The sequence below is a fragment of the Mustelus asterias genome, chromosome 8 (genome assembly GCF_964213995.1).
Source record: "Mustelus asterias chromosome 8, sMusAst1.hap1.1, whole genome shotgun sequence".
Classification (NCBI taxonomy): Eukaryota; Metazoa; Chordata; class Chondrichthyes; order Carcharhiniformes; family Triakidae; genus Mustelus; species Mustelus asterias.
Genome location: NC_135808.1, coordinates 7,879,566 through 7,901,500, shown reverse-complemented (window position 1 = coordinate 7,901,500; position 21,935 = coordinate 7,879,566). Strand labels below are relative to the sequence as shown.

Below are 21,935 nucleotides of genomic sequence, written 5' to 3'. Positions count from 1 at the left end.
GGGTCTCTGTGTGTGTGTCTCAGTCTCTGTCCCAGTACCTGGGTCTCTGTGTGTGTGTCTCAGTCCCTGTCCCAGTACCTGGGTATCTGTGTGTGTGTCTCAGTCTCTGTCCCAGTACCTGGGTCTCTGTGTGTTTCCCAGTCTCGCTCCGCTCCTTCACTCCATTCAGCCGCAAGACCCCGGCTCTGAGGCTGCCTCCCCATCGCCCGTCTCCCCATCCGGAGAGGCGGATTCCTCATTCCGCTCTCTCTCTCTCTATGCACCCGCCATCCCGCCAAGCAATTCCTTTACAACTATTAAAATTACTGGCACGTCACTGCATTGTTAAAAGGCGCTTTCATTTCCCTGTCCCGGCTCCCTTTTCTTCACTCGTTGCCTTGGCAATTAAAGGCATCTAATCGGACAGCTCGGTCAGGGTTTTTGATTCAATGGCGGGGAAGGAAGTGGGCACTAGATCAGCACTGCGCATGCTCCCCCGTGAAAGCCGCCCGGCTTGGCGCATGCGTGCCCGTGAAAGCCGCCCGGCTCTGCGCATGTGACCCCGAGAAAGCCGGCCGGCTCTGCGCATGCGACCCCTGGAAAGCGTCCAGCTCTGCGCATGCACTCCCTGAGAAACCTGGCCGGTATTGCGCATGCGTTCCTACTGAAAAACTGCTCGCCACCCCGTCGACCGGCACACTGTTGCGCATGCGTATCCAGTGAACACGCCCGCCCGCCACTACGCATGCGTTCATATCTGGCCCGCCTCATGCGTTCCAGAAATTCGCCTCCCCTGCTGCGCATGCGTGTGTTAACAAGTTGGGAGATGCAGAGAGGGAGAGGCAGCAGGAGTGTGAGGAAGATGTCTGGAAGTGAGATGGGTTGTTTGCCTTTCTTTAAAGATGGCATCTCACCGGAAATAAAGCAGTGAGGGCGGCTAGGGAAAGGAGCTGCTGAGCTGAATGTTGTATAGCAAGAGGAATAGTCAGTCAGAGGGATCTTAATTCAGTGCAAGGTAAATGACCAAATTACAAACATTTACAGAAAGTGCTGCAAAATCTCAGCAGGTCTGACAGCCTCTGTGGAGAAAGAGGAGAGAGCAGGTAAAAGCAAATTACTGCAGATGCTGGAATCTCTGACAGAAGAACAAAGAACAGCACAGCACGGAACAGGCCCTTCAGCCCTCCAAGCCTGCACTGATCGCATTGTCCTATCTAGACCAACCGCTTGTATCCCTCTATACTCCTGCCTCTTCATGTGTCTATCAAGACAAATGTCACTCACGTATCTGTTTCAACCACCTCACTTGGCAGTGCATTCCAGGCCCCCACCACCCACTGTGTAAAAAACCTCTAAGAAGTCTCACAACACAAGGTTAAAGTCCAACAGTAAAATTACTGTCCACCCCACCCCCCCCATTGAATCAAAAACCCCGACTGAGCTGTCCGATTAGATGCCTTTAATTGCCAAGGCAACAAGTGAGGAAAAGGGAGCCGGGGCAGGGAAATGAAAGCACCTTTTAACAACGCAGTGACGTACCAGTAATTTAAAGTTCTCCACATCATTAAAAACCTCCCCCACACATCTCCACTGAACCTTTTCCCCCCCTTATCTTCAACTTGTGTCCCCTTGTAATTGTAATTTCTGCCCTGGGAAAAAGCTTCCAACTGTTCACCCTGTCTATACCCCTCATAGTTTTATAAACTTCTTTCAGGTCACCCCTCAGCCTCCATCTTTCCAGGGATAACAATCCCAGTTTATTCAGTCTCTCCTCATAGCTAATACCCTCCATACCAGGCAACATCCTGGTAAACCTTTTCTGTACCCTCTCCAAAGCCTCCACTTCCTTCTGGTAGTGTGGTGACCAGAATTGAACACAGTATTCCCAATGTGGCCTAACCAATGATTTATATAACTAACATAATTTGCCAACTTTTATACTCGATGCCCTGGCCGATGAAGGCAAGCATGCCATATGCTTTCTTCACCACCTTTTCCACCTGCGTTGCCACTTTAAAGGGCCTGTGGACCTGCACGCCCAGATCTCTCTGTGTCTATCCTCCTGATGGTTCTGCCATTTATTTTATAGCTCCCAAAATGCATCGCCTCGCATTTGTCCAGATTAAATTCCATCTGCCATTTCTCCACCCAATTTTCCAGCTTGTCTATATCCTGCTGTAATCTCTGACAATCTTCATCACTACCACAACTCCAGCAATCTTAGTATCATCCACAAACTTGCTAATCAGACCAGCTATAGTTTCTTCCAAGTCATTTACATATATTACAAACAGCAGAGGTCCCAGCACTGAGCCCGCAGAACACTTGTTACAGACCTCCATTCAGAAAAACACCCTTCCACCACTACCCTCTGTCTTCTATGGCCAAGATGTGGAACTGCCGGCGTTGGACTGGGGTAAACACAGTAAGAGTTTTAACAACACCAGGTTAAAGTCCAACAGGTTTATTTGGTAGCAAATACCATTAGCTTTTGGAGCGCTGCTCCTTTATCAGATGGAGTGGAAATCTGCTCTCAAACAGGGCACAGAGACACAAAATCAAGTTACAGAATACTAATTAGAATGCGAATCCCTACAACCAACCAGATCTTAAAGATACAGACAATGTGAGTGAAGGGAGCCAGCTCCATATATAAATATAAACTTCCTTGCAGAATCTCACTGGCTGTCCTGTCTGGAGACAATACACATCTCTTTAACCTGTGCTTAATGCTCCCTCCACTCACATTGTCTGTATCTTTAAGATCTGGTTGGTTGTAGGGATTCGCATTCTAATCAGTATTCTGTAACTTGATTTTGTGTCTCTGTGCCCTGTTTGAGAGCAGATTTCCACTCCATCTGACGAAGGAGCAGCGCTCCGAAAGCTAATGGTATTTGCTACCAAATAAACCTGTTGGACTTTAACCTGGTGTTGTTAAAACTCTTTCTATGGCCAAGACAGTTCTGAATCTATCTAGCTAGTTCACCCGATCCCATGTGATTTAATCTTTTGCACCAGCCTGCCATGAGCGACCTTGTCAAATGCTTTACTAAAGTCCATACAGACAACATCCACAGCCCTTCCCTCGTCATTTTTGTCACCTCCTCGAAAAACTCAATTAAATTAGTGAGACATGACCTCCCTTGTACAAGACCATGCTGTCAGCTGTTTTCTCTCCTTACAGATGCTGCCAGACCTGCTGAGATTTTCCAGCATTTTCTCTTTTGGTGAGGGATGAGGCCAATGTTTCGAGTCCGGATGACCCTTCGCCAGAGCTCTTTTTAAAAAGATTATGCAGGAGTGTTGGTGCTGGCTTGATGGACCACCCCTATACGATCACCCCCTAAGTCTCCTACGCTCTAGGGAAAAGAGCCCCACTCTGTCCAGCCTCTCCTTTTAACTCAAGCCATCAAGTCCCGGTAGTATCCCAGTAAATCTTTTCTGCAGTCTTTCTACTTTAATAATATCCTTTCTAGGGTGATCAGAAATGTACAGAGTATTCCAAGTATGACTTCACCAATGTCTTGTACAATTTCAACAAGGGCATCCCAACTCCTATAGTCAATGTTCTGAGGGAGAATTTAGCATGGCCAATGCACCTAACCAGTACGTCTTTTGGACTGTGGGAGGAAACCGGAGCACTCCAAAGAAACCCACACAGACACGGGGAGAATGTACAGACTTCGCATGAATAGTGACCCAATCGAACCCGGGTCCCTGGCGCTGTGAGGCAGCAGTGCTAACCACTGTGCATCCGTAGAAGGGAGTTAATACAGTGGTACCAGGGAAGAGGGACTTTGGTTCTGGAGAGAGAGAGACTAAGAAAGCTGGAACAGTTCTCTTTCGAGCAGAGAAAGCTAAAGGGGGAAATGTGTTAGAGGTGCTCAAACCATGAAGTAGGAGAAACGTCCCACTGACAGGAGGGTTGATAAGCAGAGAAAACATATCTAATGCAGTCAGCAAAAGAACCAGGGTGGTGATGAGGAAATGTTTACACAGCGATCTGGAACAGTCTGGCTGGAGGGATGGTGGGTAGCTCATTTAATAGTAACTTTCAAAATGGAATTAAATATAGACCTGAAAGGTGGAAATTTGCAGGGCTATAGGAAAGGTTGATACACAGTGGTTAGCACTGCTACCTCACAGCACATGGGACCCAGGTTCAATTCAGGCCTTGGCTGACTGTCTGTGTGGAGTCTGCACATTCTCCCCGTGTCTGCGTGGCTTTCCTCCGGGCGCTCCGGTTTCCTCCCACAGTCTGAAAGATGTGTCGGTTAGGTGGATTGGCCATGCCGCCTGCTAGTGTCCTCAGATGTGTAGGTTTAGATGGATTAGCCATGGTAAATCATAGAACAGATCATAGAATCCTACAGTGCAGAAGGAGGCCATTCGGCCCATTGAGTGCACCAACCACAATCCCACCCAGGCCCTATCCCCATAACCCCATGCATTTACCCTAGCTTGTACCTCCTGACACTAAGGGGCAATTTAGCATGGCCAATCCACCTAACCCGCACATCTTTGGACTTTGGGAGGAAACTGGAGCACTCGGAGGAAACCCACGCAGACGCGGGGAGAACGTGCAGACTCCACACAGACAGTGACCCAAGCTGGGAATTGAACCCAGGTCCCTGGCAGCAGTGCCAACCACTGTGCCACCCTGCCGACCGTATGTGTGGGGTTACGTGGATCAGGCATGAGAGAAGGCCTGGGTAAGATGCTCTGTCAGAGAGTCAGTGCACACTCGATGGGCCAAATGGCTTCCTTCTGCACTGGAGTGATTCTAAATGTTATAGGGTGTTGAATACCGGTAGATCTTAAGGGTGGAAGTGTCAGTGACAAGGGGGCACAGGTTCAAGGTGAGAGGGGGAAAGTTTAAGGGAGATGTAAGCGGCATCTTTTTCACACAGAGGGTGGTGAATGCCTGTAATGCGCTGCCGGAGGAGATGGTGGAAGTAGATTCTATGGCAACGTTCAAGAGGCATCTGGATAGATACATGAATAGGCAGTGAATAGAGGGATATGGACCATGTAGAGGCAAGAAAATATTAGACTAGAAAGACATCTGTGTCAGCACGGACTTGGTGGGCCAAAGGGCCTGTTCATGTGCTGTACTGTTCTTTGTTCTATGTGTCTGCACCGGCCATCAAGCACCCATCCATCCTAATCCCATTTTCTCAGCACTTGGTCCATTTCAAGTGCTCATCTAAATACTTCTTAAATGTGAGGGTTGCTGCCTCCACCACCCTTTCAGGCAGCGAGTTCCAGATTCCCACCACGCTCTGGGTGAAAGAGTTTCTCCTCAAATCCCCCCTTAATCTCCTGCTCCTTCCCTTAAATCTGTGCCCCCTGTTAATGCCCCCTCTACTAAGGGTACCTAGGTCGCAAGCTCTGGGATTCAACCCCTCTCTTCCTTCAAGACACTCCTTGAAACCTATCTCTAACTAAGATTTCAGTTATCAGTCATTGTGTCTTTATTCTTTGATTGAACTCCTGCTAGGTGCCCTGGAATGTCTGACAATATGTAAGACACACAATCGGGTTTGAGTCTGATTTCCCACCTCTCACGATCTTGCCGGCCCCGTTCTGCCAGTGAAATCAGCCTCATGCCTGGGAAGGGTGCAAGGCTGATTTAAATATTAACGATATACCTCGTAATCGTCCGGGCGCATTTAACCTAGTCCCCTCGCATGCCGAGGTCCTCATCAGTGAAGATCATAGATGGTCCCCACCAATGGGGACTGGAACCCATTGAAGCCTCCTGAGTAGTCAGGTGCAGGGCCGGGCAGTGCCAGCCTGACACCATGGTACTGCCCACCAGGCCCCTTGACACTGCCCGCCAGGCATCAGGCAGTGCCAAGGGATCAGGGCCTGAGGGGGGGTTGGAGCCTGATGGGGGTAGGCCCTAACGGGGGGCAGATCTATGATGGGGGGACCTCTGTAGGGAATTGGGAGAGGGCGCGGTTGACCGGCTGGATGGGGGGGTGGGGAAGGCGATTGGCTGGGGTCACAATGTGGAGGGTGGGTGATATTTGGGGCAGCAGTTGAGGGAAGGGGGGAGGGCAATTGGCCAGGGCCGCAATCAGTGAAGCGGGGTGGGCAATGTCCGTGGTGGGTAGGAGGGGGTGATAGATCTCCTTGTGTACCAGGAGATCAGGACACCTGCACAATGGCGCTCCTAGGGCTGAACCGCCAGCCTCACAGGTGAACTGAGATTCCACCCACCCCCCCCTACTGGCGAGATTCACATTCTGACCTCTGTATTGCACAGAGTGGCGTAAATTAGCATTACATACCTCGCTGTAAAAAAACCTCTCATTTTCTCGCCTGTTTCACACTTAGAATTTTTTTGAGAAAACTCCACCCTCCACTTGATGTTACTAATGTCAGAGATATCTGTTTACCACACAAAGCTCATAGAATGTTGATACAACATAAGATTTTATTTTGAGAAATTTACTTCCTCATACGTGTGCTTCAGTGCATAGAATCCCTACAGTGCAGAAGAAGGCCATTCGGCCCATCAAGTCTACACTGACCACAATCCCACCCAGGCCCTACTCCCATAACCCCACGCATTTACCCTGCTAATCCCCCTGACACTAGGATCAATTTAGCATGGCCAATCAACCCAACCCATCCTTTGTCATCCCTTTAATGGAGGAACATGGAGTTGAGGTCCTGATCTAAATGGAATGCCAAAACAGGCTTGAAGGGCTGAATGGCCTCCTCATATTCATTCAAATTGGAATAGCATTTCTGATATGCACCTCTCATGGGCAAGGCATCCTTGCTAGCACAGACAGACTGGTAGAACTACCTCGCCTCCTGGCAGTATCGACACAGTCAATTCTGACCTTTATTACCTTGAGTATCAGGTTTAGAATTATGCTAATGATGCATGGGCAGCACGGTGGCACAGTGGTTAGCACTGTTCCCTCACAGCACCACGGACCAGGGTTCAACTCCGGCCTCGGGTAACTGTCTGTGCGCAGTCTGCACGTTTTCCCCGTGTCTGCATGGGTTTCCTCCGGGTGGTCCGATTTCTTCCCACAGTCTGAAAGACGTGCTGGTTAGGTGCATTGGCCATGCTAAATTCTCCCTCAGTGTACCCGAACAGGCGCCGGAGTGTGGCGACCAGGGGATTTTCACAGTAACTTCATTGCAGTGTTAATGTAAGCCTACCTGTGGCACTAATCAATAAACTTTAAAACATACTTGCATTGAACAAACAAAGAACAATACAGCACAGGAACAGGCCCTTCGGCCCTCCAAGCCCACGCCGCTCCCTGGTCCAAACTAGACCATTCTTTTGTATCCCTCCATTCCCACTCCGTTCATGTGGCTATCTAGATAAGTCTTAAACGTTCCCAGTGTGCCCGCCTCCACCACCTTGCCCGGCAGCGCATTCCAGGCCCCCACCACCCTCTGTGTAAAATACGTGATATCCGTGTTAAACCAACCCCCCCCTCACCTTGAACCTATGACCCCTCGTGAACGTCACCACCGACCTGGGAAAAAGCTTCCCACCGTTCACCCTATCTATGCCTTTCATAATTTTATACACCTCTATTAGGTCACCCCTCATCCTCCATCTTTCCAGTGAGAACCCCAGTTTACCCAATCTCTCCTCATAACTCAGCCCTTCCATACCAGGCAACATCCTGGTAAACCTCCTCTGCACTCTCTCTAAAGCCTCCACGTCCTTCTGGTAGTGTGGCGACCAGAACTGGGCGCAGTATTCCAAATGCGGCCGAACCAACGTTCTATACAACTGCAACATCAGACCCCAACTTTTATACTCTATGCCCCGTCCCATAAAGGCAAGCATGCCATATGCCTTCTTCACCACCTTCTCCACCTGTGCCATCACCTTCAAGGATCTGTGGACTTGCACACCCAGGTCCCTCTGCGTATCTACACCCTTTATGGTTCTGCCATTTATCATATAGCTCCCCCCTACGTTAGTTCTACCAAAATGCATCACTTCGCATTTATCTGGATTGAACTCCATCTGCCATTGGAAGCAGTTACTGTGAAGACTCACCTGGTTGTCTCATGGGTGGCACAGTGATTGGCGCTGCTGCCTCACAGCGAAAGGGACCCGGGTTCAATTCCCGGCTTGGGTCACTGTCTGTGGAGACGAGGGGATTTTCACAGTAACTTCATTGCAATGTAATGAAGCCTACCTGTGACACTAATAAATAAACTTTGGCCAGACCAGGTAGGGAGGGCAGATTTCCTTTCCTGAAAGGGCATTAGTGAACCAGATGGGTTTATACAATTATGGACAATGGTTATCAGACTTTTAATTCCAATTTTTTAACGAATTCAAATTTCGCCATCTGCCATGGTGGGATTCGAACCCAGGTCCCCAGAGCATTACTCTGGGTCTCTAGATAACTAGTCCAGTGACAATATCATTAGGCCACTGTACATCTTTGGACTGTGGGAGGAAGCCGGAGCACCCGGAGGAAACGCACGCAGACACAGGGAGAATGTGCAAACTCCACACAGACAATGACCCAAGCCGGGAATCAAACCCGGGTCCCTGGCGCTGTGAGGCAGCAGTGCTAACCGCTGTGCCATCGTGGGCCTGAAAGACACTGGCTCCTTCAGTTTTGGCCAGCCAAAAAATAATCATTCTTTTTAAAAGACACGCAAAGTGTTTTAATTCTGATTCCAGTCTTGTTTTCTGTCACGCAGGAAGGAATGGCTCGGCTGGTGAAAGTACTTGCCTCTCGGAAGCTTTTTATGGTCTTGTCTGCCTGTGCCCTCATCCTGTTTCTGTCGCACTGCCTGTCCAAAATAGCTCAGAGGGATTGGTCAATGGAAAAGGCACAGGCGGACATTACGTCCACCGTGGCCAAGGCTCCCATCAGGAAGCAGGCCAATGTCGACCGGCACTGTCCGCCCGGGCACTATTCCGGCGTGGAGCTGGAGCCTGCCGCCTTGCGTCCCCACCAGGACCCCGGAGCGCCGGGTGCCTCGGGAAGTGCCGTGGTACTGGACGGCCTCAGCTTCAAGGAGGCAACCGAGAGGTCCATTGGCTTCCAGAAGCACGGCTTCAACGCATTCGCCAGCGACAGGATCTCTGTGCACCGCGATCTGGGACCCGACACCAGAGCTCCAGAGTAAGAATCTTTGCCACCGGTGGCTGGAGGCTGATGGGGAATTAAATGTACTGGCGGCTGGGCTAATCCCAAACAGAGATGGAAGTAGATCATGTGGCAACTGAGCAACAATGAATTATATTTATCGAGTGCCTTGAAAAGTGAGGGAAACATCCCAGAGCACATCACAGGAGGGTTATTGAACAAGCACTGTTGCCTGGGCGGCATGGTGGCACAGTGGTTAGCACTGCTGCCTCACAGCGCTAGGGACCCGGGTTCGATTCCCGGCCTCGGGTCATCGTCTGTGTGGAGTCTGTACATTCTCCCCGTGTCTGTGTGGGTTTCCTTCGGGTGCTCCGGTTTCCTCCCACACTCCAAAGATACGCAGGTTAGGTTGATTGGCCATGCTAAATTGCTCCGTAGTGTCAGGGGGATTAGCAGGGTAAATATGGGGTTAAAGTAATAGGGCCCAGGTGGGATTGTTGCCAGTGCAGGCTCCTTCTGTACTGTAGGGATTCTACGATTCTCAGATTTGACACCGTGTTAAGACCTAGGCCAGAAACTCCAAGGTGTCTTATGAAGCTGTCTTAAGTTTTACATTTAATTTTGGCATTAGGGTGAGCATAAAAGGTTTCAATCCCGGTATGATTCAAGTGACCCACTAGGAAGCTTTTATCAAACAGTTTATTTAAGGTCACAGTTAAAATATATTAAAGAGAGTTAGCATAACTTCTACCAATTATCAAGAATCAAACATGATACAGTATAAACCTTAACAGCTAGCTATCTATGATGTTCCAAGTCAAACATCATCCCACAAACATACATCCCTTTCTGGACTTGTTACAAAAAGCAAGTATGCTCACATAATGCTGGGTTTTGCAGCTTTTTAACATCTGCTGTGAATTTGTTCTTTGAACATTGAATTAAAACTCTGAGGCTTCCCAGTCCTGGGACTTTCCAAAAAGCCTGGAGAGAGTGTGAGAGACAGAGACACTGCCTGCCTCCACCAGCTTCTAACAACAACTCACAGAGGGCAGAATTTCTAACTCCAGAGAGAGGGGAAAAGCAATGCTTCTGCTCACCACCTCAGGCTACAACTGAAAAACTAAACTAAAAACTTAGACTTTTCTGTGAAAAAACATGCCCCAGGCATCACCTGACCTGTCAATCATGCTCCACCCAGCAATTCCCAAAGGATCATAAAACCCCAGGACACTTGTTCTAATTCAGGTCAGAAACCCCAAAGTATTCTATGAAGTCCACCTGGATCATCGAGTGGCACAGTGGTTAGCACTGCTGCCTCACACCTCCAGGGACACGGGTTCGATTCCCGGCTTGGGTCACTGTCTGTCTGGAGTTTACACGTTGTCTGCGTGGGTTTCCTCCGGGTGTTCCGGTTTCCTCCCACAGTCTAAAGATGTGTGGGTTAGTGGATTGGCCATGCTGAATTGCCCCTTAGTGTCCCAGGATGCATAAATTAGAGGGATTAGCGGGGTAAATATGTGGGGTTAAGGCCTAGGTGGGATTGTTGTCAGTGCAGATTTGATGGGCCAAATGGCCTCCTTTTGCACTGTAGGGATTCTATGATAAGTTTTGCAATTTGAATTTGGCTAGGATGAGCATGAGACGCTCCACTTCAGGTATGATTTAACTGACCCACTAGGGAGCGTTTATCAAACAAAGTTTATTTAAGAATACAGTTAACATGTATAGAAAGAAAATTAGCAAGACCTTTTACCACTTGCAAACAGGGAAAAAAAGCAGCCATGATATTGTATAAACCTTAACAGCTAAGTACCATTTCAACCAAACAAATCCCATGATCAAAAGCCTTGCCACAGGTTTAGCACAGAAAATACGAATGCTCACGTGATGCTGGAACTTGGTCCTTTAGTTGGATACTGCAGTTCTCTCGAGACACACGCACACACACAAGCTTGAAGTCAGAACAGCTTCCCAAAACACCAGAAAGAGACTCTAGGTACTAGCTAGCAAAACCACCAACAGCAGAATTTTCACTCCAGGAAGGCAAGAAACGTTGCTTCCAGGTAAGGACGGCAGATTTCCTTCCCTAAAGGACATCAGTGAATCAGGTGGGTTTTTCCGACAACCGACAATGATTTTCATGGTCATCAGTAGATTCTTAATTCCAGATTATTGAATGCAAATTCCACCATCTGCCATGGCGGGATTCGAACCTGGGTCCCCAGAACATTCGCTGAGTTTCTGGATTAATAGCCCAGCGATAATGACACTCCGCTATCGCCTCCTAAAACAGCAGCGAGCAGCCAAGCTGAAAGTGAAACCTTGAATTCACCATGAAGAAAAATGACTGTCCAAAACACAGGACCTGCCACCCAGTCTTCCCACTAATAACGCAGGGTCATAAATCAAATGTCAGGAAGAACCTGAGGTCCAGAGTAAAAGTAAACAAAACCCCATTTAAACCACTGAAGCAGCAATAATAGGACTTCTAACCAGACAGCTTGGCAACAATGAAACCAAAAGGCCTGCTATCAACTGCAGAGAAAGACAGTGGCTACAAGAGTTGGTCAGAGGCTCGGAATAGTGCGGTGGGTGACTCACCTCCTGACTCCCCAAAGCCTGTCCACCATCTACAAGGCACAAGTCAGGAGTGTAATGGAATACTCCCCACTTGCCTGGATGGGTGCAGCTCCAACAACACTCGAGAAGCTCGACACCATCCAGGACAAAGCAGCCCCGCTTGATTGGCACCAGATCCACAAACATCCACTCCCTCCACACCGACGCTCAGTAGCAGCAGTGTGTACTATCTACAAGATGCACTGCAGCAATTCACCAAAGATCCTTAGACAGCACCCACTAGAAGGACAAGGGCAGCAGATACATGGGAACACCACCACCTGCAAGTTCCCCTCCACTCACTGTCCTGACTTGGAAATACATCACCATTCCTTCGCAGTCGCTTGGTCACAATCCTGGAATTCCCTCCATAACGGCATTGTGGGTCAACCCACAGCACGTGGACTGCAGCGATTCAAGAAGGCAGCTCACCACCACTTCTCAAGGGAACTAGGGATGGGCAATAAATGCTGGCATGCCAGTGACGCCCATGTCCTTTGAATGAATAAAATAAAAATAACATGATTTTAAAAACTACATTCCTTAAAGGTACACCAGCGTCACACACTGCATTAGTTCAGATTAAATAAACATAATGTCCATTATATTGCTTCAGTAACAATTAGAGGACACCGACTGCAGACAAAATAGCACCAATAAAAGGCTAAGGCTTGCTTGAAAAAAGCCCTGCAGAGAGACATGATTAAAATACATTCCTTAAAGGCACAGTATCATCACAACTGTGCCACATATGATGTCGTAAGCTTGATCAAAGGGATGGGTTTTAAGGAGCATCTTAAAAGGGAAGTGAGAGGTTTAGGGAAGGAATTCCAGAGTTTAGGTCCTTGGTGGCCAATAGGGGGGGGGGGGGGGGGCAGAGGCCTGAATTCTCGACCCGATGGGTACTATTTAAAATAAAAAGCAAGGGGTGGTCACCCAGACATGTTATGTTTCAGAAAGCCAGTTGGTGTAGGACATAACTGGAGCCAATATTTAAACACTCATAAGCATTTATTTACACAGCTACAGATCACGAGCAAGCACCTCCAAACCTGGCAATCACAGTTTAAGTCAATGTCAACATTGTTGGGGGCTCCAGTAAGTCTGCACCATCACTCACCTACAATTAACATCAAAGTAACAGATTCCCTTCTCAATAAAAATTTGTATGTATATATAAAACCAAAATTTCAAACCAAATCAAAATCGTCAGCCTCCATTTTCTCAAAGATCCATAACAATTTCTTCGTACATGCATTTCTTTTTGTAAAACAGTCGACTACTTGCATTTAATTTTAGAAACGTCCTTTCCCTCCAGCCTTTGTTTCATGTTGCCAGCGTCAAGCCATCATCTTACTTCGCTTATCTTTTTTCCATAGAGTGTGCATTACCTCACAATGAACAATTATCTGGGTGTTCTATCTTCAGTACGTCCCTTGGAGAGAAACTTAGTGAAAATGTTAGACAAACGGCATCTCTTGTCACCCTCCCCAAGAGAGTTTCAGCAGTCAAAGTACTTTTAACAACCCTTTATATTCTCTTAACTTTGCAAGCCACAGGAAACCATTTTCACCCCATTGAATATTATGAAACCAGCCACAGTAGAGTACCCCATCAGGAAGTTTAACGTGTGAAGTATCATTAAAAGTGGATCATTTCGCCAGGGACCCGGGTTCGTTTCCCTGCTCGGGTCACTATCTGTGCGGAGTTTGCACGTTCTCCCCATGTCTGCTCCGGGTGCTCCAGTTTCCTCCCACAGTCCGAAAGACGTGCTGGTTAGGTGCGTTGGCCATGCTAAATTCTCCTGTGTACCTGAACAGGTGCCGGAGTGTAGCGACAAGGGGATTTTCACAGTAACTTCACTGCAGTGTTAATGTAAGCCTACTTGTGACTAATAAATAAACTTTAACTTAGTTTAATGTTCTTTGGGTCAGCTGAAGGCAGGGACACAAGTACATATTTGCCACTATTTAGAAGTCCATGATGGTACAGTGATTAGCTCTGCTGCCTCACAGCTCCAGGGGCCTGGGTTCGATTCCCAGCTTGGGTCACTGTCTATGTGGAGTTTACACGTTCTCCCCGTATCTGCGTGGGTTTCCTCCGGGTGCTCTTGTTTCCTCCCAACAGTCCAAAGATGTGCGGGTTAGGTGCATTGGCCACGCTAAATTGCCCCTTAGTGCCCCGGGATGTGTAGGTTAGAGGGATTAGTGGGGTAAATGTGTGGGGTTGTGGGGATAGGGCCTGGGGTGGGATTATTGTCGGTGCAGACTCGATGGGCCGAATGGCCTCCTTCTATACTGTAGTGTTTCTATGATTCTATGATATTTCTTCAGGTTTAATTTTTTTTTTAAATGGTGACTTTAGGAAGTTTCAACACAGTAGTTAACTCCAACATATCAAAACTTTATATTCATAAAATTATAGAATCCCTACAGGGCAGAAGGAGGCCATTTGGCCCATTGAGCCTACATTGGTCGCACGGTGGCACAGTGGCTAGCACTGCTGCCTCACAGAGCCAGGGACCCGGGTTCGATTCCCGCTTGGGTCACTGTCTGTGTGGAGTCTGCACATTCTCCCCGTGTCTGCGTGGGTTTTCTCCGGGTGCTCCGGTTTCCTCCCACAGTCTGAAAGACGTGCTGGTTAGGTGGTTTGGCCATACTAGGTGCTCAGGATTATGGGAATAGGATGCAGGGAGGGGCTTGGAGGGGATGGTCTTTCGGTGTTGGTACAGACTAGATGGGCTGAATGGTCTCTCTGCACTGCTGGGATTCTCGGTTTCTTAGGCGGCACGGTAGCACAGTGGTTAGCACTGCTGCTTCACAGCTCCAGGGATCATTCCTATACTTCCAGGGACCTGGGTTGGATTCCCGGCTTGGGTCACAGTCTGTGTGGAGTTTGCACATTCTCCTCGTGTCTGCGTGGGTTTCCTCCAGGTGCTCCGGTTTCCTCCCACAGTCCAAAGATGTGCGGGTTTGGTTGATTGGCCAGGTTAAAAATTGCCCCTTAGAGTCCTGAGATGCGTAGGTTAGAGGGATTAGCGGGTAAAATATGTGGAGGTAGGACCTGGGTGGGATTGTGGTCGGTGCAGACTCGATGGGCCGAATGGCCTCCTTCTGCACTGTAGGGTTTTTATAATTTCTATGATTGACAACAATCCCACCCAGGCCCTATCCCCGTAACCCTACGTATTTACTCTGCACCTCCGGGTTTCCTCTGTGAGTTCTGCTTTCCTCCCACAGTCCAAAAGACGTGCTGGTTAGGTGCATTGGCCATGCTAAATTCTCCCTCAGTGTCCAGGAACAGGTGCCGGAGTGTGGCGACTAGGGGATTTTCACAGTAACGTCATTGCAGTGTTAATTTAAGCCTACTTGTGACACTAATAAATAAACTTAAAGCCTTATCAATTCCCTTTCTACATTCTACATACCTCAATCAGACCCCCTCATTCTTCTGTACCTCAGCGAGTACAAGCCCAAGTAATTCAACCGCTCCTCATACGATAGCCCCTCATCCCTGGAATCAACCTGGTGAACCTCCTCTGAACTGCCTCCACATCCTTCCTCACGTAAGATCAAAATGCTCCAGATGTGGTCTCACCAACGTCTTATACAATTGTACCAACACTTTACTTTTCAAATCTAGACCTTTTGTAATAAATGCCAAGATTTCATTTGCCTTTCTTATTATATGCTGTACCTGCATACCAACGTACTGCGATTCATGCACAAGGACACCCAGATCCCTCTGCACTGGCACACTTTCAATCTGCTTCCCATTTAAATAATAATTTGCCCTTTTATGTTTTCGGACCAAAATGGATAACCTCACACTTATTCACATTAAACTTCATCTGCCAAATTCTCCTGGTAAACCTTCGCTGTACTCCCTCTGCAGCAAGGACATCCTTCCTCAGATAAGGACATCAAAACTGCACACGACACTCCAGTGTGGCCTCACCAACATCCTGTACAATTCAGTAAATCATTCCTATACTTCCAGGACCTCACCCCACCCCATCCCAACCCTCCCCATCTCTGAAATCTCCCCCTAACCCCACAACCCTCCAAAGATATCTGCACTCCTCCAATTCCAGCCTCTTGAGCTACCCAGTTTTCATCATTCCATCATTGGTGACTGTGTGCCTCCAGTTACCTAACCTCCGGGCTCTGGAATCAGCCCCCTTCCTACACCTCCCCACTTCTCTATCTCATAGAATCCCTACAATGCTGAGGGAGACTATTCAGCGAATCAAGCATGCACCAACTCTCTGAAAGACCACCTCACCCAGCGCTCTCCGCCCCCCCCCCCCGCTCCCTGCCCTCTGCCTCCCCTCCCTCCACCCAAACCCACCATGCATTTACCATGGCTAACCCACCTAACACCTAAACTAGTGTCTTTGAACACTAAGGGGCAATTCAGCAGGGCCAATCCACCTCACCTGCACCTCTTTGGGCTGTGGGAGGAAACCGGAGTACCCAGAGGAAACCCACGCAGACATGGGGAGAACGTGCAAACTCCACACGGACAGATATCCGAGGCCGGAATTGAACCTGGATCCCTGGCATTGTGAGGCTGCTCACCAATATACACCCTTTCTCTACACATTCAATATACATTCCTGCTCCTAAACGCCAGAGACGATATCGCAGGAAAGCCCATGAATCATTCTATTGAATCTTTGTTGCGCCCCATCTAAGGCAAGGTTAGGTGAGGCACCTTCCATAGTGCACAGTACTCCAGCTATACTCAGCAAAGCCCCATACAATTGTAGCAAAACATTCTTCCTCTTGTATGCCAATCCAATTGCATTAAAAAGTCTTCATAATGGCTTAAAAGCAAATTACTGTGGATGCTGGAATCTGAAACCAAAAGAGAAAATGCTGGAAAATCTCAGCAGGTCTGGCAGCATCTGTAAGGAGAGAAAATAGAGCCAACATTTCGAGTCCAGATGATCCTTTGTCAAAGCTCACAAAGGGTCATCTGGACTCGAAACGTCAGCTCTTTTCTCTCCTTACAGATGCTGCCAGACCTGCTGAGGTTTTCCAGCGTTTTCTCTCTTCATAATGGCTTGCTCTCTGCACGTTTCCTTTCTGTGATTCATGTACAAGGACGGCCAGGTCTTCCTGAACACCAACATTTACCAATATAATTGAGAAATCTCGATGAAGGGGCCCGAAGGCCCGAGATGCAAAAGAAAACGCTCGTTTTCAGAGCTGGGAAAGAAACCTGAGAGGAAAGTTCAAAGGTGAAAGGGCCTGGGAGGTGTCGATATGAGATTGAGAGAAGGTACTGACAGAGAAAGAGAGATGAGAGACTCGCTCACCGTTTCCTTGACCACCCCCCTCTGTTCTGTTTCTTTACCCCCCGCCTCACTCAGGTGTGTCAGTCAACGATTCCAGCATTGTCCTCCCCTGCCGCCTGCCAGTGTGATCATCGCATTCCACAATGAGGCCTGGTCTACTCTGCTGCGAACTGTGCACAGTGTTCTCTACACGGTCCCCACCCTAGTTCTGAGAGAGATCATCCTCGTGGACGACGCCAGCACCGAAGGTCAGGTTTCTAAGGGTATTTTATTTTATTTGTTCATTTGTTTTTACAGGATGTGGGTGTCGCCGGCTGGGCCAACATTTATTGCCCATCCCTGAGGGCATTTAAGAGTCAACCATCCGTTATCTAAATGGTGAGAGTCTTCGGGGTGCTCCGGGGCAGAGGGATCTGGGTGTCCCAGTTCATGAGTCACAGAAAACTAGCATGCAGGTACAGCAGATAATAAAGAAAGTGAATGGCATGTCGGCAGGATCTGGCCAAGGTAGACTGGGAACAGCTACTGATGGGAAAATCTACAGAAGAGCAGTGGGGGTGGTGTAGGGGTTGGCGGGGGGAGACATTCAAAAAGGATTTGATTTATTATTGTCACATACAGTGAAAAGTATTTTTTCTTGCGCTCTATACAGTCAAAACATACCATTCATAGAGAAGGAAATGAGAGAGTGCAGAATGTAGTGTTACAGTCATAGCTAGGGTGTAGAGAAAGACCAACTTAGAGTCATAGAGGTTTACAGCATGGAAACAGACCCTTCGGCCCAACTTGTCCATGCCGCCCATTTTTTTAAAAACCCCTAAGCTAATCCCAATTGCCCGCATTTGGCCCATATCCCTCTATACCCATCGTAGCCATGTAACTATCTAAATGCTTTTTAAAAGACAAAATTGTACCCGCCTCTACTACTACCTCTGGCAGCTTGTTCCAGACACTCACCACCCTGTGTGAAAAAATTGCCCCTCTGGACACTTTTGTATCTCTCCTCTCTCACCTTAAACCTATGCCCTCTAGTTTTAGACTCCCCTATCTTTGGGAAAAGATATTGACTATCTAGCTGATCTGTGCCCCTCATTATTTTATAGACCTCTATAAGATCACCCCTCAGCCTCCTACGTTCCAGAGAAAACAGTCCCAGTCTATCCAGCCTCTCTTTATAACTCAATCCATCAAGTCCCGCTTAATGCAAGGTAAGTCCATTCAAAAGCCTGACAGCAGCAGGGAAGAAGCTGTTCTTGGGACGTGACCTCAGACTTTTGTATCTTTTTCCCATAGGAAGAAGGTGGAAGAGAGAATGTCCGGGGTGTGTGGGGTCATTAATTATGTTGGCTGCTTTGCCGAGGCAGCGGGAAGTGCAGACAGAGTCAATGGATGGGAGGCTGGTTTGCGTGATGGATTGGGCTATATTCACAACCTTTTGTAGTTCATTGCGGTCTTGGACAGAGCAGGAGCCATACCAAGCTGTGATACAACCAGAAAGAATGCTTTTATGGTGCATCTGTAAAAGTTGGTGAGAATCGTAGCTGACATGCCAAATTTCCTTAGTCTTCTGAGAAAGTTGGCAAATGGGGAGGGTGCAGGCCCTGCATGTTCCCTCTGGGGGGATAGGTAGGAATAACGAGTCCAGAGAACCAGAGACATTCAGGATACAATCAGAAGGAAAAAGCTTTTAAAAAGTACAAGGAGAGCAAATCAGTGGAGGCATTAGTGAGGTATAGAAAATGCAGGGTGGAGCTTAAGAAAGCAATTTGGAATGGAAAGAGAGGATATGAGAAAGCTCTGACTGGTAAAAGTAGGGAAAATCCCAAAATCTTCTATAAGTATATCAATGGGAAGAGGATAACCAGAGAAAGAGTAGGACCGATTAGGGACCAAGGGGGATCTGTGGGTGGAGCCAGAGGACATTGGTAGAGTGTTGAATGAATACTTCACATCAGGCTTCACCCAAGAGAATGAGGACGATGGTTTAGAATTCAGGGTGAGGGACTGTGAGGTTCTTGTGCAAATTGACATAGGGAAGGACAAGGTATTGGAGCTGTTGGCAGCCTTAGAAGTGGCTCCAGGTCCAGGGACCCTTTGTTCCACAGAGCCCCATAGTGTCATTCCTTGAATACTTTCTTGTGGGAGGCAAGGGAGGAGATTACAGGGGCTCTGACCCAAATTTTCAATTCCTCTCTGGGTATGGGGGAGGTGCCAGATGACTGGAGAATAACTAATGTGGCTATTTAAGAAGAGTTGTAGACATAAACCAGGGAACTACAGACCAGTGAGTCTCATGTCAGTGATAGGGAAACTATTAGAGAAACTTCTGAAGAAGAGCATCTATCTCCACTTGGAGAGGCAAAGCTTGATCAGGGATCGTCAGCATGGCTTCGTCAGAGGGAGGTCATGCCTAACAAATTTGATTGCATTTTTTGAGGAGGTGACCAGGTGTGTGGACGAGGGTAGTGCAGTCGATGTAGGTTATATGGATTTCAGCAAAGCCTTTGACAAGGTCCCACATGGGAGGCTTGTAAAGAAGGTAAATTCACATTGGATACAGGGTAACTTAATCAAGTGGATTCAAAATTGGCTCAGTTGTAGGAGACAGAGGGTGATGATAGAAGGCTGCTTTAGTGACTGGAAGCCAGTATCCAGTGGCATACCACAGGGATCTGTGTTGGGTCTCTGATTATTTGTCATTTATATAAATGATATTGATGACTATGTGGGGGTAGGATTAGTAAATTTGCGGTTGACACAAACATTGGACGGGTGGTTAACGGTGAGGCAGAGTTTCTTGGGCTACAAGAAGGTATAGACGGAATGGTCAAATGGGCAGATAAGTGGCAGATGGAATTTAACCCTGCAAAGTGTGAGGTGATACACTTTGGAAGGAGTAATTTGACAAGGAAGTATTCAATAAACAGCATGACAGAAGAAAGTTCTGTGGAACAAAGGGACCTTGGCGTGTTTGTCCACAGAACTCTGAAAGTGGAAGAGTATGTTAGTAGGGTGGTGAAAAAGGCATATGAGACACTTGTCTTTATCAATCAAGGCATAGATTACAAAAGCAGGGAAGTCATGTTGGCGTTGTGTAGAACTTTGGTGAGGTCACAGCTGGAGTACTGTGTGCAGTTCTGGTCACCACATTATCGGAAGGATGTGATTGTACTGGAGGGGGTGCAGAGGAGATTCACCAGGATGCTGCCTGGGATGGAGCATTTAAGTTATGAAGAGAGGTTGGATAGGCCTGAGTTGTTTTCGTTGGAGTAGAGAAGACTGAGGGGGCGACCTGATCGAGGTGAACAAGATTATGAGGGACATGGGCAGAGTGGATAAGGAGCAGCTGTTCCCCTTAGTTGAAGGATCGTCACGAGGGGACATGGGTTCAAGGTGAGGGGCAGGAGGTTTGGCGGGGAGGGGAAATGTGAGGAAAAACATTTTTACCCAGAGGGTGGTGAGGGTCTGGAATGCGCTGCCTGGGAGGGTGGCAGAGGTGGGTTGCCTCACATCCTTTAAAAAGTGAGCGCTTGGCACATCATAACGTTATGGGCCAAGTACTAGCAGATGGGATTAGGTGGGAGTTCAGGTGTTTCTAATGGGTCGGTGCAGACTCGATGGGCTGAAGGGCCTCTTCTGCGCTGTATGATTCTATCATCCTAAGATGGTTCCTTTCCTGCAGTATATTGGATAAGGGAGAACAGGTTGCCGTCTCGATCCTCTGATAGGCGCTGTGAATTCCTTCAGATGAATGCTAGACATGAGGATGGAGATTACAATCATGCCATTTGGGTTAATAAAGGGATGAGAACAAAATAGGTCAAAATCCCCGGGGCTGACGACTATCCAATGTTGGCTGGGAAAGCAGTGGCTCTGTGGAAGCACCCTCACACCTGACTCAGATAACCCTGGGCTGCAATAAAGTGAGTTCACTTCTCAGTGCAGTACTGAGGGAGCACTGCATTCTCACAAGTGCCACCCTTACTCTGAGGTGTTAACCTGAGACCGTGTCTGTCTCTGAAGGGGATGTAAAAGATGGCGTGGCCTCTCCTTCTTGATGGAGATTTTATTCTCCCCGGTGTCTGACCCGGTATTTACCCCTCAGCCACCGTTACTGAAAAACAGAGGATCCGGTCATTATCTCATTGCTGTGTTGTGGGAGCTTGCTGTGCACAAATTAGCCGCCATATTTCCTATATCGCAACAGCGGCTGCAACTCAGAAGTATTTAATTAGCTGCAAAACATAGAAAATAGAAGCAGGAGTAGGCCATTCGGCCCTTCAAGCCTGCTCCACCATTTATTATGATCATGAAGTGTCTATGCTGGCGTTGGACTGGGGTGGGCACAGTAAGACGTCTCACAACACCAGGTTAAAGTCCACCAGGTTTATTTGGAATCACGAGCTTTCGGAGCGCTGCCCCTTCATCAGGTGAGTGGAGGTTAGTTCACAAACACGGCATATAGAGGCAAAGACACAACTGCAAGATAATTACAGATTGGAATGTGGAGAATGGTTGGAATGCGAGGCTTTGCAGGTAATCGAGTCTTTACAGATACAGTAATGCATGGAGAGAGGGCTAAACACAGGTTAAAGAGGTGTGAATTATCTCAAGCTAGGACAGTAGTGAGATTTTGCAAGCCCAGGCCAAATGGTGGGGGTGACACGTAGTGTGACATGAACCCAGGATCCCAGTTGAGGCCTTCCTCATGCATGCAGAACTTGGCTATCAGTATCTGCTCGGCAATTCTGCGTTGTCATGTGTCTTGAAGGCCGCCTTGGAGAACACTCACACGGAGATCGGAGGCTGAATGCCCTTGAATGTTGTCCCACCCAATCGGTTGACAAAGAGCCTGGTTGCTCTCTGGTTGACAGGAAAGGAAAGGTGGTTCTCGACGATGATGCACCACGAGCAGCGGCGGGAATGTGGAGACG

General features: G+C 48.1%; 2 protein-coding genes across 2 annotated transcripts in view; one reads left to right on the top strand and one right to left on the bottom strand.

Annotated features, from left to right (window-relative positions):
• LOC144496822 (spliceosome RNA helicase DDX39B) overlaps positions 1-213 on the bottom strand; it is a 45,303-nt gene extending 45,090 nt beyond the window's left edge. The window contains exon 1 of the mRNA XM_078217375.1: positions 119-213. The gene's annotated coding sequence lies outside the window, so the exon portion shown is untranslated. The remainder of the gene's footprint in view (positions 1-118) is intronic.
• Positions 214-8,691: 8,478 nt separating this feature from the next.
• The window catches only part of LOC144497642 (polypeptide N-acetylgalactosaminyltransferase 3-like), a 30,051-nt gene continuing 16,807 nt past the window's right edge, over positions 8,692-21,935 (top strand). The window contains exons 1-2 of the mRNA XM_078219084.1: positions 8,692-9,113; positions 17,077-17,249. Coding sequence (XP_078075210.1) covers positions 8,692-9,113; positions 17,077-17,249 — 595 coding nt within the window. The remainder of the gene's footprint in view (positions 9,114-17,076; positions 17,250-21,935) is intronic.